Source organism: Physcomitrium patens, chromosome 6 (genome assembly GCF_059467195.1).
Source record: "Physcomitrium patens ecotype Gransden chromosome 6, ASM5946719v1, whole genome shotgun sequence".
Classification (NCBI taxonomy): Eukaryota; Viridiplantae; Streptophyta; class Bryopsida; order Funariales; family Funariaceae; genus Physcomitrium; species Physcomitrium patens.
Window position 1 is genome coordinate 19,905,731 of NC_143415.1, and position 18,418 is coordinate 19,924,148.

Below are 18,418 nucleotides of genomic sequence, written 5' to 3' on the forward strand. Positions count from 1 at the left end.
CTTAATTATTAATTTTAATGGTAGGTAGTCTATAACCTTCAAAATATAACAATAGAAGTAAGATAATCCACTCACTTTTAAAAACAAAATAAGAACAATGAATTAAGAATCTTATTAAATTATCAAAGATATGAATCTTAAAAATAAAATAAAAATAAAATAAAAATAAAAAATAAAATCAATACAATCTTGTGTCTTTTAAAAAAAATAGATATTCACTCAAAACTAATATAGTATTGAAATTGAAATGGCTATTTCCAAAAAAAAATTAAAAAGTCTTAAAACAAGATTAATAACAAAAAAAATATTAATGAAAGTAAAAAAGACTTTACACTTATGTGCATATGTACTATCTAACTAAGAGCTATATGGTGAAGTTCTATAGGACCTTCAACATGTTTTGTACTTACAAGATGTAAAGACAACCTATCCCAGCCTAATCAAGATCTAGACAACTCTTCAACATATATTGATGCAAAAAATACAGCCAAAGCAACACACAAGGATGGTTTTTATTTTCTATAGAAAAAAAGACCAACAAAGAGCCGCCTCTAATACAAAAATACATCCATATCCACATCAAGGGACTTCAATACAAAGAAATGTGGTCATTAGATTACATTCTTTTTTGAAGAATTTACTTAAGTTATTTTTTTTACTCCCCATCATAATATACAAATCACAAGGTGCATAGTATTTTCTATTCTATTCACAATATAAAATCCAATAAACAACTACTACAAAGTATTGACTAACCAAAGTATGTACATACGTCATTTAATTGTATTATGATAAATCTCTATATTCAAAGTTGAGTCTAAATGGACATATTTTTAAGCCATGACACTTCTCCTAGAAGAAACAACCATAGTCCTATCAAAATTCATTGTAAATACATATAACGTGAAAAAATCTATTTATAAAATTAAACAACATTATGTGGAGATATAAATGGGAGTTGATAGATGATAGAATTATATATTATATCTATAAAAGTTTCATCTTTTTCATATTAGCCACATTCAAGCTTTAGAAACTTAATCAACATATCTAGATTTCACTTAATAATACTATAAAGAAATTTAAATCACTAATATATATGAGTATGTTACGACAGTTATTTGCACTAGCACAACTTACTATCTACTTGCTATTTAGTAAGGGCTAATATAGAGAGGATCTTTATCTATCCAAATTTGACAAGAAAAAAATAAAATCAATTGATTCTTAAGACAGTTATCACATTGACTATGATGATAACACCTTCTTAGATAAAGAAGCAAACTAAGTATCAATTCCTTCCATCCTTTCTGAATGACAATAAACAATATTATTCTAGCCTCTTTGAATGTCTACATTCTTAAATAAGGCATATAAGAAGCCAAAAAAAAAAAAAAAAAAAAAAAAAAAAAAATGTAATCTTTTTTGAGAATCACATTTACAATCTCATGTCATCTTCTTATAAGAACATTACTACTACATCAATGATTTCATATAACAAATAAATCAATTACAATTTAAAAGAAGCAAAAATTTATAGAATAATAAATATAATTTATTTTGTCATGGATCAACTTCATACTAAAACTTGATATTATAGATATATTCTATATGGATTTCTACCAACCAATTGGATAGAAAGACTTCTTATAATAACTTCAAAATCTAAGGTCTATTTGATTTAGAATTGATAAATTCTCTATTAGCCAAGAATTCTATCACCTAAAAGACATTCACAACATTTAGCCTCAAATCTTTTAAATCTCAAAATACTAAGCCATATTTTTGTCAATAAGCTTTACAACAACTTACCAAAAAAAAAAAACATACTTTAATAGAAAAAAAAATTACGACCTTGAAGTCAAGCAACAACTTATAACAACATGATAAGATGTGTTAAATAATCCAAATTTGAGCATCTTGATAAGAAAATCACCACTACCTTCAGATAGATACAATAAATAAGTACCACACTCAAAAAATAAAATAAAATAAAATAAAATAAAATTAGTCAACATATAAGAAATAGTTTTATAAAAAAGAGAAGGCCAAAAAAAATTATAATTAAATTAAATAGAATTTCAGGCATAGAATAAGCTCAATCAAGTCCAAGCTATCTTTCAAGAAATTTGAAGCATAACCTTGAAACCACTAAAAATAAGATAGTTACAATATAAAATAGAATGGTTAATAAGTACTTTAAAGAATTTTTTAAATTTTATGAAGATAAACACAAGAGATCCAATATTGACAAGCTAATTTTTGACAACTAATGTATAAAAAATTTAAGTCAATATTTACAACTACATTCACCAATTTTACAATTCATTATATATAAGTTGACTTGGTGGTCAAGAATAATCTATCAAATCATTAATATACTTTATAGGTAGCAATTAAAAATCATCCTACCTAAAATGCCTCTCTTATTGCTACTATTACTACAAAGTATAAATGGCCAAAAAATTGTTTCTAAAATATAAAGTAATAGATGAAGATATTATATCCATGAAATTTTTCATCGAGATGTTGAATATTGTAGGCCTAGATATTACCACCTTCATCAATACTTCCCTTTTTGATGGCCTCATCTATAATTTCTTCAACTAAGACCTCATTAATTTAATCTTAAAGGATGAATCAACATCTAACATCAAAAATTATTTCCAATTATATTATTATTGGTACTATATAGATTGGCAATAAAAAAGCCAGTTAATTACTTACAATCAATACGTCTTATTTATATTCATTTCATACAAACATAATTTGTAAAAGATTATTAAATTTAGAATAACATCTTATTCCAAGAGGCAATCTATTAGATCAAAAAAATTCAACAAGATCTTGTCATTCCACTTCTAGATTTTGAAAAAGTATATAACCATATAAATTGGACCTTCTTAAAATAAGTAATGATTAAAGTAAGCATCTCAATAGAATGGATCAAATAAATAGCACTATTCTATTAAAATGCCCACTCTGTTATCTTTATCAATAAATAAAAGAGCCAAAAATTTGCTCTCTAAAGATCCATAAGACAAATGTGCTTTTTGGCACCTTATCTATACTTTTTCATTTTTGATGTACTTTCATATATGGCCAATAATTCTACCTATAAAATTGAGGGCCTCCACCTCTTCAATAATAGCACAATTTAGAACCAATATTTTGCCAATAATATTACCATATATTTCAAAGACACCTTCAAAAACCTTCAACACACATTCAAAGTATTGGAACTACTTTGTGTTGTATGAAGCTCATTCATTAATTAAAATAAGAGAAGAGTACTATGGATCAATAATAATCTATATTTGTGGCAATGGAATGAATACAAAGGCATCATATGGCACTTATAAAGATCATGCATAAAATATCTAGGATTCTTATTTAATAATGGTATAGCTAATCAAAGCCAAAGAAATTATGCAATAATTATGGACAAACCAAAAAAATTCTTCCAACAAGGATACTAATTTTTAATTATATAATTTTAAATTACATCTTGTAGCAATATTCAATAAAATGTATTAAAATGTATATGAGTTCTAACTTAGAACTTCATATGTGTTGACAATTTAAAGAAGAATACAAGAATCAAAGTAGCTTGAGATATAACAATCAATTCAATGTCCAAAAAAAGACTAAAAATCTTTGACTCAATAGGTTAAATAAGACTAATATTTTCTAAAATGATCTTTTGAGACTTTATCTTGAGAGCAGAACTTTGAAAAATACTACTACTTCACATGATCCAAAATATATAACTTTGAAAGGATGGCAATTGAAGTAAAGATGATGGATGGCTCATCAAAGCACCTAAAATCACGCCCATGGAAAGCAATTTGGATAACATGGAGAGAGATGAAAAAAATACTCACCAAATTCCTTACTTCTACATAAGTTAAAAAAAATATATCAATCTCTATACTTAAATTTAAAAATAATCATAAAAGATAATGCGAATGTAGGTTCAAAAAGATAAATAAGATTTTACATATTATCTATTAAAAGAATTAATAGAGTAGATAACTTATGAGATAATATCCAATAACAATATATATCAAATTAATTTCTAAGACAATGAATATGATCTAAACCAATCAAATCTTTAATTCTTCTGGTACATAATGGTATAATAATCTCACAAAATAATTGTGAGAGACTAGACTACTTCAAGGTGTGATATCCTAATATTTTATATCACAAGTTATATTTCTAATGGTTAGATCAATAAAAAAAAATATCATTATAGCAAAGAATTGAGTTGCCATACTAATGCCCATACTCAAGCTCTAATATTTACAAAAGTATAATATAAAGTAAGAATAATTATCAAATATCTACTAGGCAAAGTAATTGAATCCAATCCAAATGAATTCCTAAATATCACATAGATAGTGTGTATGCACGTGAAAAGCATTATCTAATTTCTTGCAAAAGACTCTAAGGAATAGCCATGGTATAAATATAGATCTATGCCAAATATGCATCTTTACAATTATACAACTAAACAGAAATACAATGTCATTTTACAATAATAATGTTAATAGATGGCCTTTGCTAAGAGTATATAGATTAGAAGCTACTTCTCAACTCAATATAACTAGTACTTTGTTAGACTTTGTATCCATGGCTACTCCAAAAGATCTCAACTATAGTATGGCTATTGATTGTTAAAGATCAATCTATAAGTGAATAGAGACAAAAAAAAATTAATATTCAAGATATTACAATCTTTTTATATAATACATCTTAAAAATGGTAAAATATGAGTTTATTATATGCTTGCAAGTTTCAATAATATTAAACAAATTTACAAGTATTTGAAGACTAATGGATTTTTTTATGCTTAGTCTTACTTAAAAATCAACTCTATCTAAGATATTCTCTATATCCAAGTGCAATCTAAATATACATGATGATTCTACTTCTTAGTATATAGACAACTCACATTCCATTATCAAAAAAATTATACAGAACATTATTTAGTGGGCCATAATGTGATACATTTGGTACCAAAAATATAAACATGACTTAGAAAAAAGACAATTCTATCTTAGGATAGTATTTTATGAAGTTTGATAAATATTATTCCAAGTCAAAATAAGAACTTGGATAAAATTCCAAAAAGTCAATCACTGCCAATTACTTAAGTGCCACAAAACAATAAAATCTAAATTCGTATACATATGATCTTAATCAAAAATTTATTGCATGGAACAATCTCCACCTAAATAAAAACCTCTCATATACCTTGATTTCTTACTCAAAGATCTTGCCAACCAAATGCAAACCATCCAAACACTTATCATCCCTTCAATATTAAACCACAAAGAACTCAATAAAATCAGCTATCTTCAACAAAACTCATTGCAATCCTAGAACCCCTTCTTGACACAACCAAGAGTAGTATAATACTACCTTCAATATCAATTCCTTGCTTCTCTATTATTGTTTGAAGATAGTATCATGAACATTAAGAAGCAACTTACATAAGCAATGAAAGAAGATATTCTTGTACAAATCATGTACAAAATTGAGCCATCAGATGATCACTACTTAATACAAAATGGGTAATTGAATCCAATCCATATTAGTATAAATTACATACCTTTAGATGCACGTGGATTCAAACTTTTCATTGACAAGAAAAGAGCCGAACAAACATTATTGTGTGATACCACAAATATATAGTAAAACAAAAAACAAAAATTTATATTATAGAAGAGCTTAAATAAAAATACTTTGGCAAATTCTTTTAGAAATATAAATAATAGACAAGAAAGTAGTAAAAACTAATAAATATTAATATTGCCATTTTGAAGAGACTTTTATTTATTTTGTAATGACATAAATGAGTTGAATCAAAATAAATGAGATAAATAATTAATATAGTTATTTTGAAAAGAAAAATTAAAAATAGGATTAGTAAAAAAATCACCTCAAAATATGAAGAATTGATATCTACAAAAGATTGGTTGTAAAATAAGATCAAAATTAGACCCCGAGGTACAAAATCACATACCTACAACCACTTTGAGGTTCTTTGATTGATTTAAGAATCAAATTTGAGAGAAAAATTATAAAAGAATTTTTTAAAGTTTATTTCATGTGATTTGAAAATATATTGAATTTTGAAGGTTTTTTAAAGTTAGAGATGTATTCAATGGACTTGGATTTTGAAAAATAAAAAGAAATTTATAAATTTAAAGATTTTGTAAATATCATAATATATTTATAGATATAATTTTATTATTATATAATTATATTTATCTTAAATATATTTTTAAAAAATTATATTAATTGAATACTTAGATTTATGATTATGAGAGTTTTTATAGATTGTGGTCTTGGATGGTTGAAATTTAGAGTTAGTGAGGGATTTTGCAATCTTCTAACACCTGCCAATTTGATTGAAGCACAAATTGACGAGAACAATTATGACATAAATCTACAGACTAGCTAATTTTTTAAGTAATTCGATAGTTCACTAAGAAATACACATTGTTGGAAGATCAACATTTAAGTTGGAAGAGGGTTGCCAACATCTAAGAGGCTTTGGAAGCTTTTCTTTCAATTTGTTAGTTTTATTGATTATTATTTATTGAGATTTTAAAAAAACTTTAGAAGTTGTTAAGATTTATGTAGGATTTTCTTTGAGATATTTAAAATTAATGAGTTAATTAGAATTTTATTAGAATTTGATTAAAATTTAATTAAGATTTGGTCTATGGTATGGTTAAGATTTCATTAAAGTTTGGTCTAGAATTTGTTTAAGATTTGATTAGAATTTAATTAATATTTGATTAGGATTTTATTAGGATTTGTTTACAATTTTTAGAATTTTATTAGGATTTGATTAGGGCTACATTAAGATTTGATTATGATTAATATAGAATTTCTATTTTTATATTTCTTTAAGATTCTTTATTACTTCTTTTAAAATTACTATTTTTAAAATTTTAAAAGGTTATTTTGTATTTTTTAGGATTTTTTATTATTTTTCTTTAAAATTAATTTATGAATTTTTTATGTTTCTTTTATAATTTCTTTTAGATTGATTAAAGTTTAATCAGAATTATTAAAGATTACTTAGAATTTAATTAAGATTCTATTAGACTTAGTAAGATCTTGTTGTTGCATTTTCTATTTACCTTCCATAGCTAGGAGTCTAGTGCATACTCAAGGAAGAATTCATGTTATACAATAGTGTTGCCACATACATTATACTAGCATGATCCCTAGGAAACCTGAGAAACCTAGTTATCCCCCGGTTTTAGAACCTCCTTGTATAGAATCCAAAAACCCAAATACAACCGGCTTCTTCGAACCTAGGTCTTAGAATTCCTAAGAATTTTACAGTTATATTTTGCATGCCACCGTGGAACAACTCACTCAATAATAATAAATAAATAAAAATTACCAATTTATATACAAGCCGGTTTGGCACCCCTCAGTTCATTGTGAGATGGTTTGCTGCAAACAATTCCCGTATTTTCTCGCACCATAGTAACTGGTTTTGATATGATTGGTCGTTCCATTTCATCACAAGTCCTGTATGGATTCAGCGTTGTTACACCCTCAATAGATCTACAGTTCTTGCTGTAAGTTTAATTGCTTACATTTTTTGAGATTACTACGAAGTTGCAATGAAGCGTGCATAAAACCGTTGCATCATATGAACCTGCAGACCCCACGTTGACGATGAAAGGGAGAAATAGAGTACCAGTGGCTTCATCGCCGTCAGGCGACAGTGGCATATGGGGATCGAGGATACTGCTATGCAGCACCAACGTCTCGCTTCTCACTTTGTTGACATCAATCAGTTCCAATGGAAAGTTCATAACTGTTCGCTAGCTTCAGCGCCGAGAGAATGATCTCCATGTAGTTTGTTGGCTTTAGCGTGTCGAATAGAATATCATTGTCCCTTGCTGTCTCCCTTCCGGTACCCTTGCCCAATAGATGTCCTATTATACTAGAAAATATTTTCAAATTCTCCATGGAAACTGACGTGTTTATGGTCTCGTGAGAACTCCTTCCATATTCAACTCCCTACTCATCTAAATGGTTTTTTCTGCCGTGTCGAATTATGGATTTGACTTGAGGTTTCATAATTGTGATGGAGGAATAGGGTAGAGTATATCTCGAGTCCGAGCCAGTTTTGATTATGTAATTCTGTCGACCTGTTCCTGCATTCATTCTAATACCTCGCAGGAACGAAACCATCAGTGTGAGTCAGAACCAACATGGATACAATTTGGTTTGGAGACATACTCGGACTATGTGTGGGCTCGAATTTTGACTACCCTTGGTAATAGAGGTTCTCAATATAACTGTTTCTACCACTGATTAATCAGTACATTTCCTTCTCTACTAGCTTTACTTGCTGCCGACCAATTAAAGGGCAGGCTTAGCTAGAACTAAAAGATATTTCAGTAGTCAAAAAACAAAATTCGGTTTTTGAGAAAAAGAAGAGGATCAATTCTCTCCGGGGAGGACTGCGACGACGTCAAAGTGCTGACCTGAAAAAGAGGAAAAAACCATGTGTAGTCCATTTTATCACTCGGGAGCTTCCGTTGCCGGGACTCGAACCCGGGTCGCTCGGGTGAGAGCCGAGTATCCTAACCATCTAGACTACAACGGATGCGGACGACTTCCCAATCCGCCGCCGCCGATACACATCTAAGCCGCGTCACGGTACTACTCCCGTCTACCGACCCTACCCTCCGAATGTGTTACCACGCCCTGCCAAGTTTCTCTTCGCATGATATCACATGCCGGATCACAGTTATCGCACGCTCTCGTCTCGCACCAATTTCGGACGCTGCCCTGCAGCTGCAAACTCCCATTCCGTTCCATCGCTATCATCTTTCTCTTATCAAGTTACCAATTGCATGCAATTTACCCCCTATCCTCTACTCTCTACTTTTGAAGCATGTAAGAAAGCTCTTGCACCTACAAACGTAGGTTCAATTGTACTAGACTTATGATTTTCTACTTAATTAACTACATTCTTAATTATACTTTTAAAAAAAATTGAGAATACAAGAAATCCAATCAACTTGAGGGTTATATTTTTCTAACCACTGTAAACTTAAAATGATTGGATTCGAGGGGGATCTAATGATATTAAATACAACAAAGCTATTATGACCATTAGTTATTACTTGTATAGAAAGAGTTTTGTGACAAACATCTTCAGAAGACAACGAGCGGCCAACTGTGACTTCTACGTGAACAGGTTTAGTTTTCCTTATTAAAGATATGTTGAGTCTTTTAACAAATTCTTCATCTAAAAAACACGGTGAGGCTCCTGAATCTAACAAGGCAGAGGCTTTGTAATGTTTAGATCCTTAAATAATATTTAATGTAAAACATAGAGAGGATTCTAAAGAGTGAATAGGACCTTCATTAGATATTGTACAAGGTTCCAGCCACACGATTCCTATTGTAGCTAGACAAACTCGTTTTCTAATATATTATCTTCTTTGATATTCATACTCCTCATTTTATAATTACGTCACTTCTTTGGATAATATTGAGGAGTATGCTTAGGTTTTGCACAATATAAACACAATCCTTCTTGATGGCAATAAGACGTTTTTTGTTCAGTAAAAGGTTTGAAACGTATTGCATCAATTTGTATATCCTCTACTTCTGAATGTATGTATTGAAGAGGCATTGGTGTTGCCATTGAATTATAGTAATATTAAAGCCCACTTATCCTACTCTCAAATTGAAATTTGAAAAGTCGATTGTCACATTTTATAGCAAAACCAATTGCTAGACTCAATGTTTGAGGATCATGTAAGTTGAGCATCAACTTCTTTACCTCATATTGTAATCCATAGAGAAATTGGCTAATAAGTGCAACATCATCCCACTTGATATCAGTTGCAAGTTGTCAAAATTAAAAAACATATAATATTATAGATTAATTATTTTATCATAAAATATGGATCTTGTTAGTTGCAATACAAGTTGCATCATGTTCTCCATACATAGAACGAAATTCTACTAAAAAAGCCTTCAAATTATTCAATATTAGATCTCGTTGTTCTAAAAAAGATAAAAACCATGATAATGTTGAATCTGAAAGAAATATATCAATTAATCTAACTTATGATCCTATTGTTAGATAGCTTTAGGATTGAAGTTCAATCTCAAATTATACTTGATTGATAAATCCTTGAAACTTAGATCTAATGCCATCAAACTTCTCAAGCAAGGCAATTGTTGATTTTCTAGTACCGAAAGGATGTTCCACCATAGGAGAAGGAACATGATTGGGTGCAGATGTTGAAGTAGCTCCAATCATATCTATATCATCACTTCTTGCCATTCTTGTTGCTCTTTGTGGAAGTAAACTGAGTTGATGCATCGCAAGCATTAACTCCCTCAATTCTTCTTGCATTTGTGCCATTGCACTCTTTATTATAACAAGCTCTGCCATGATAATACTTAAAAAATAAATATCTAATGTTGCTCAAGACAAGCAAAAGAGGGAACTTGAGAAAAAAGAAGATACTAAGAATAATATTAGTTTAGAATAAGATAATATACTTCTAATATATCCATAACTTCTAATATACTTATGTCTTATAAAAAAAAAAAAGTAATCCACTCTTAATCAAGAAAAGACAAAGTTCTAATATTGTAAGTGTACTCTTGTCAATTTGTCAAGGACACGAATTGGAAGAAGATGCATAAACCTGTATTAAAAGAAAAGTGAAAAAATAGCAATAAAGTAGTATTTATATTAAAAAAAAATTAGAATGACTATTGCCAAAAGACAAGAAAACTAAAGATTCTTAAATCTACACTAAAAGCAAAAAAAGAGTTGACAAAAGTGAAGAGGGCTTCACTCTTGCCTCTATATATACTATCTAATTAGGAGCTACATGGCAATGTTCTATAGGACCTCTAATATATGTTGACTTTGCAGGACACATGCCTTAGCTTACAAGGCAAGTTTTCTACGTGTGAGCCATATAGTTAGCTTGTTCTTTAAGCTACCAACATGTGTGGCATATGGCCAACTTATTGACCACGTTTCTAATCTAAAAATTCAATTAAAGATACTTATAAAGTCAAAGCAATATCTACCAAGCTTCTAGAAAGCTTTTATAGAAGATATTCTAGAATTAACCTACTTTTATTTATTTTTATCTAAACCATATAGGTAATTATTAGTTTACATGTATATGTCCATGATACCATTATAAGAAACAATTTTAATTCCACTTTGTCATAATATCAAGAATAGTCACCCTTTTGAAGAAATTAATCCAATTGCTTAATAATTATATCTATCAAAGTCTCTAAGGATCCAAATCATATTCTATATATCTCTTTTTGAGCTATATAGGATAGTGAATATATCAAAAAAAAGATAAATTCCACGACCTCCTACAGAAGTAGATAATCATCAAGAGTTTGAGATGAAAGACATCCTAGACTCAAGGTAGCATCAAAATAGGTTAAAATATCTTATTCATTAGTACAAATATGATATTAATAAATGCATAGGAAAATCCGCCAAGAATCTTGTAATTACAATAAAGAAGATTGATGCTTTTTATTAATAATATCCATCAAAACTAAAATAAAAAATAAAAAATCTTTATCATCAAAGAAATATAATTTAGAGAAGATTGCACTCTACTTTCTATCCTTGCTTATAATTTTTTTGTATTTTTTTTACTAAAAAAATAAAGAAGTAAAAATCAATAGATTTAATTCAAAAACTATTATTTACAAACTTATTAGATGAGACATTGCAATTGTTACAACCTTCAAGACAACATAATAGAGATGAAGATTCTTAACAACAACATATTCTTTCTTGAATAAATGGCAAGATACAACACATTTGATATCATAACCTTGAAAGAAACGTCCAATGTTTGGTGATTTTATTAGAAGTAGAAATGACTCTTGATGGTGTTACAAATGTTTTGTTAGAAAGAAGTTATAAAGGCTTCAATAACAATCAAATACCAAATAAGTCTTTTTGCTCTAGAATGAGACATTATTGATGGCTAAGAAGCCTTATGAACTACCTTCAAAAAGAATAAAGATCAAAGTATGTGGAATATATAATTCATTACATCTTAGACTTCATTAATATATGATCATTGCTCTTAGTGGAACTCATCTCTAGAAAAAAGAGTAATGTCCCAAACATATATATATTTATTCAAATAATTATTTAAATAATATTAATAATTATAAATAAGTAAAAATAAATCAATTTGATAATATTTTTTAGAAAAGCTTCTTAAAAGCTTCATAGATGGAGCTTTGACTTTATACATGTTTGTAGTTGATTGGTAGGTTAAAAATTTGGCCAACAAGTTAGCAATGTATTGCATGTGTTGATAGCTTGTGGTACAAGCTTACTATATAGTACACATATAGAAAAATTACTTGCAAATTAAGACATATGTCTTGCAAGTTTTATACATATTGAAAGTCCTATACAAAATTACCACATACCTCCTTATTAAATAGTATATGTAGAGGCAAGAGTGAAGAATTTTTCTCTCTTATTAATACCTTTCTAGTCTTTAGTCTTATTTTGAGATTTTTTAATTATTTTTATTTTGCAATAGCTACTTTAATTTCAATATTATATTAGTTTTGAGTGAATATCTATTTTTTCCAAGTGATATAAGAGTATATGGAGGTTTTCTTTTCTTTGAGATTCATGTCTTTGACATTGTAAAAGAAAAAACTCTTTTCATATGTAATGATCAATTTTAATCTAAGATGTATTAAAATAGACTCGTTGTGTAGACTAGCTCTTATAAGTTCATTTGCTATGTCATTTGGTGTGATTGATGGATCTATTGTATGTGATGAAGGCAAATTTTGGAGAGATGGAAAGTTCTTCTGTAGCCCATATTATTGCAAGTGGATAGGACTTTGGTCTGAGCCTATGGTCCTCTATATTTGCTGGTGGGATTGGGTCTTTATTTTGTTTAGGTGGTCATTGACTTTGATAGGTACAAAGGATCATAAATTTTGTTCACTATATGCAAAGTCTACCCACACCCTTAGGTTTAGTTTGTTGTGGTGGCATGGCTTTCATTCGGTTTAGGAATGTACAAATGCTCTGCACCTGAGGCACTGATTCGGATGTTTCAAAACTATTACTATGTGGATAAGGAATAGTAGTTTGGTGACGGTCTTAGGAGGCTGATTTTAGCCGGTATTCTCGATACATCATTGTCTTTGCGTTTGACAGTTAATCCTGCGGTTTTACTAATGTAAGGTGATGTTTTTTCAATAAATGGAACTTCTCCCAAGTTGGAGGCTATTATCCAAAGATAGTTCTTGTGATGGAGATGTTGAATCACTCTTGTGCAGTGGACCTAGACTTGGTAGGAGAATCTGTACTAGTCTATGTTTTCATCAGTGAAAAAAGATGTCCATGGAGTAATAAAAATCTCCTTGTGTATCTTGAGGTTGAGTTATAGGTGTGCTGGAAGCTGTCTAGTAATGAGAAGCTGACATTGAAGTAGCCATTGTCCAATAGAGATCATGTCTCCATTGGTAGATGAAGAGAGGTGGTTCTTTCAGGGCGGGTTCTTCAGGACTTCTACTTTCGACATGACCAAAAATAGTCTACTGCATTGCTTTGTTACGGATAATCTCAATGATTTGGAGTTGTTCGGTAGAGAAGATTGCACTTTGACTGTACTGCATTGTCCTTTGCCGGAAGGCTTCAGGTTTTCAAGTGCACAAGTATCTGACCAATGGTGCTACCTTTGGAGCCATATTGGATAAAGGGGCTCTTATCTGTTTTAGATCACTAAGTGTATGAGGTGTAGATTGGTTGTTCGAGCACTACTCCCATACTGGAGAGCAGTGCCCTACTCTGGTGCAATTTGGGATACCAAATCTCAAGTTCGGGGGAGTGAATTGGCCATGTTTCTACTTGGTGTGTAACCTACAGTGTTGGCTGACTAATAGTCCTAAGAACTATGAATCTGAAACCGACTGCAGAAAACTGATATGAAGGGAGTTTGGTGTTATGAATCGCAACACAATGTGGCGAGACCTAGTCGAGAACTTATCGCCGTCATTTCGGAATTGCTCTGCCGCGATCTCGCTCTTCGCTTTGCTCTGCCAACTCGCTCTGCAATCTCAGAATGAGCTACAAAAGGAATCAATGAAGAAAAATTTGGACTTCACAACAATTGAACTCACCAATGGCAGCAGCGTCCGCAGCACGGCTACTCCAGATCCAATGTTTAAATTGCACAGGCTGGTTCTGTGAGGGGCAAGCCATTAAGCTCTCCCAACAATAATATGAGACTGATATGTTTGAAGGTCCAAGAGCTGGCAATAAGCTAACGTCTTTGATGTCATCTGTAGCCAGGTCCAGAGTCCCTCAACATGGCGAGTGGCCGGAAATAACCTATGTTATGTAGGTCATTCCAAAGCCTAATTAGGCCAAATCATTGCATTCTACACTAATTAGGCCAAGTCAATGCATTCTAGTAACTTAGAAAATCTAACAAACCAAAACGGACAAACCAATTTACTGTGCATCCCATATTTATAAAGGGCAATGTGTCCATCAAACACATAAAAGAGGTAAGTAAGCCATACGATAGCAAACTATCTCGCATGGTTAGGTGGGCACTTTGAAATGTCAAACAAGTAATCAACAACCAAGTTGTCGGGACTGTATGCAGATCACTTTGATTAAAGTTTAAGTATGATCCCCAATTCTCACTATCATTGAACTGCAATCCTACCAAGCAGCTATATTCCATTCAAACAGTCGTAAGAGTCGTAAAAGTCGATGCAAAGAGCCAATAGGACTTACCAGCAGAAAATCACCAGTATCGTAACATCACCGTATTACATTGTGTTTGAACTTGCTCTGTTTGAAATACTCCTGCACTCGAACACTCTTATCGCACTAGTGTCATGGTCTACCTGTATGGCAAATTTGCACTTGGTTGAATGCACGACCATACAGTGTCCACCAGAAATATTGTTCAAAATATCCAACAACTGTACCACGTGTTACCACTAGTTAATATCCAAATGATACTAGAGAAAATCTAATTTCGCATGTACATCAACAATTACAACTTAAATTAAATCACTAGATTAAATAAACTCTCCATCTGCGAGTGAATTGGACTTGTTTTATCCATCATAGGGGGACACTCCCTGGCTTCGATTCTCGGCAGGGACGACTGCGACGACGTCAAAGTGCTGACCTGAAAAAGAGGAAAAAACCATGTGTAGTCCATTTTATCACTCGGGAGCTTCCGTTGCCGGGACTCGAACCCGGGTCGCTCGGGTGAGAGCCGAGTATCCTAACCATCTAGACTACAACGGATGCGGACGACTTCCCAATCCGCCGCCGCCGATGCACATCTAAGCCGCGTCACGGTACTACTCCCGTCTACCGACCCTACCCTCCGAATGTGTTACCACGCCCTGCCAAGTTTCTCTTCGCGTGATATCACATGCCGGATCACAGTTATCGCACGCTCTCGTCTCGCACCAATTTCGGACGCTGCCCTGCAGCTGCGAACTCCCATTCCGTTCCATCGCTATCATCTTTCTCTTATCAAGTTACCAATTGCATGCAGTTTATCCCCTATCCTCTACTCTCTACCTGTCATCCATTGCTGCGGGGAAAACAACGTACGATATTTACTCCATCACAAACATGTCACACAAACTATCACTCACCATGCCTCCACATCTTCCCACACAACACGCCTAAACACGCAACACGCTCTCGCTCCAAACTCCTGCCGAACGCATCCACGCCTTCACCATCACATCGCTACAACCCTACACCTCGAAGCTTCAGATCTTGCCATTCAGCATAGCTTTCGCCTCAAATGGTACGGACAATATGTCTCATCACTGCCACGAGGTGCCCCCTACACTACCACCCTCTCTCACACATTGCAAAAACACAACATCAAAACGGACAACGCACCATGCACACCACGCTCCCATACCCACTGTTCATCCCAAAAACAACCACGCAACACCCCCCCCCACACACACACACACCAGAACCCAACCGGAGATCCCTCATTCCACAAAGAGGTGGTGTTCAAGAACACCGTCGATTTTGAGCCACCCCCGGCCCGCCCTTCCGCTCTACCCTCCGAACCCGTAAAGCGTCCGCCCCTGCCTCTTCAACGCATACACCACATCCATCGCCGTCACCGTCTTCCGCCGAGCGTGCTCCGTGTACGTCACCGCGTCCCTGATCACATTCTCCAAAAATATCTTCAGCACGCCGCGAGTCTCCTCGTAAATCAGCCCACTGATACGCTTCACTCCTCCACGACGAGCCAGACGCCGGATCGCAGGCTTCGTGATACCCTGGATGTTATCACGCAACACTTTCCGATGACGCTTCGCGCCACCCTTCCCAAGCCCCTTCCCTCCTTTGCCACGCCCAGACATCGTCGAACTCCCTTTACCACGGTCACTCTAAACTCAAACCCCTCCTTACAGCGACCGACACACACCCGCGCTCCACACTCAGATAGGGTTTCCGACACACAGCACAGCAAGCACCACAATATCACACAGTGACAGACCCAAGCCTGGAAGGACTCTATATGCCTCAAACCGATGGAGAGGGACTTCCATCCCAAGTCCCCCTCCCCTTTGCATCCAAGCGCCGGGTCTTCAGAACCGGATCCGACGCTCAGCCTGACTTCTCACTCTATTTCCCGCATTTTCCAAGTCTTCCATTCCGTTCCAAAGCCCGTTGAGAAGACCCGTCTCGTCCGCACTTCGCTGCATTGGCGGGAAGATTGGGCGGGGTTAGGAGGTTGAAGTGGGCAAGAGCGAACGGGTCTTCCACGCAGAACGGTTGTCAACCAGAAGATCTTCATACCCGGAGCTATGCGGCGGTTCTCAGGAGGTCAGGGTGACGGGATGGAAACACCGCCCCCACCATGTGACAAATAACAAGTCAATGCTGCTTTCGTGTCCGAATTCGCTGTAAATTCATGCTTCACTACAATTTAAGTCTCAGGTTGCAGATCTCAATCTTATCATGTAGAATTAAAAGAAACTTAATAATGATTGTATATATTGTTTAAACAACAAAAATCTCTATCCAAAGTTTTTGTTGATGCCATCTATGCAAATGGATATCAAATAATCAAAAGAAACAATGACTTGAAAAAGATAAATTGGGAATTGATTAAGTATTCAAAAAGGTTAAAGACTCAATTTTATCTTGAAAACAGTAAGGGTTATTTATTATATTATGCTTTTGTTAGATATAAAATCACAAATTAATTGACTTATTTTAAGAATAATTATTATAAATTTTTCATTTTAACACAACTATCTAGTGAAAGGGTGGATAGAGGCTGAATATTTAAAAGAAATTTAATTCAGAAGTTATTATGTATTTTTTTGTAATAATAAAAGAGTGACTTCTAACAAAAGGTTTTGATCTTTTTGTAGATATTTAAGATATGTTTAGATTAGATTTAAAATGACTTTGTGAAAAAGAAAAAGAATAATTAATATTTTGATTTTTAAATAAATTTTTGAATGATAATATTTGATTTTACTTTTTAAACTATTTTTTTGATTTTTTTTATAGCCAAATCGATTTTTGTAAATCAATAGATGGATATAAATTAAATATGTGCATTAAAGTTTAATTTAGTTATTATGTTTGATTATTAGTTATTGAAATGTTAGTGGAATATGATATATATAATTAGTAGGTTGAAGGTCATCCTTCTCTTGTTGTCCCTACACTTCTCTATATGCTCCACCAAGTTCTTCCAAGCATATTTGCTTGTCACTTGCATTCCTTCTAGTGCTCCTCTATATATCATATATATATATATATATATATATATCTTGGCTTGGATTTATTGATTCAGCATGTCTTAATAATGTATGCAAAAAGTCAACAAATATAAAATTTATATTAGATCACTTAGAAAAAAAAATCACATTCGATTATTTAAAAAAATTAATCTATAAATGTTGTTGTAGAATTAAGACCAAATTATCCTTATTATCTTTTTTCCAAAGTTTTTGCCTTAGATTGCTCTATAGCTTTCCATTAGAATGTAATGAGTTTCATATGAATTTGCATCATTGTTAATTTTTTAATACATGAATTATAAAGTAATAATTATTTATTTTTGGATCTTTTTGTTTTGATCCATAAGTACAAACTTACAACAAAACAATGGTAGAAAAGATGGAAGTACATTTCTTTATTTTCTTTAAGATCAATTTACAATTAGGAAGAAAAATCTAAAAGAGTAGTAAATTCACCAAAAATGCACAATGATTGAAGTGACTAACATGAATGCAAAAATGTGGATTTGATTAAACAACCACCTTTAATATAAGAGGTCTAGTAGATAAAGACAAG

At 32.4% G+C, this 18,418-nt stretch overlaps 1 protein-coding gene and 2 non-coding genes across 8 annotated transcripts; all 3 read right to left on the reverse strand.

Annotated features, from left to right (window-relative positions):
- Window positions 1-8,577: 8,577 nt before the first annotated feature.
- TRNAE-CUC (transfer RNA glutamic acid (anticodon CUC)) lies at window positions 8,578-8,650 on the reverse strand. The gene has a single exon. It is a non-coding gene; the product is annotated as a tRNA-Glu (tRNA).
- Window positions 8,651-13,685: 5,035 nt separating this feature from the next.
- Window positions 13,686-16,672, reverse strand: LOC112283563 (histone H4). Of its 6 annotated transcripts, none has more exons than XM_024522412.3 (3): window positions 15,730-16,672; window positions 14,846-14,958; window positions 13,686-14,431 (listed from the first exon to the last, which is right to left on the reverse strand). In XM_024522412.3, exon 1 carries the CDS (start codon window positions 16,462-16,464, stop codon window positions 16,153-16,155), a length of 312 nt encoding a protein of 103 aa, XP_024378180.1. In that variant the 5' UTR covers window positions 16,465-16,672; the 3' UTR covers window positions 13,686-14,431; window positions 14,846-14,958; window positions 15,730-16,152. The 6 variants fall into 6 exon arrangements, with proteins under 6 accessions (XP_024378180.1, XP_024378175.1, XP_024378178.1 ...); XM_024522407.3 differs by having other exon boundaries at window positions 15,249-16,672; XM_024522410.3 differs by having other exon boundaries at window positions 13,686-14,958.
- On the reverse strand, window positions 15,298-15,370 carry TRNAE-CUC (transfer RNA glutamic acid (anticodon CUC)). The gene has a single exon. It is a non-coding gene; the product is annotated as a tRNA-Glu (tRNA).
- Window positions 16,673-18,418: the final 1,746 nt, after the last annotated feature.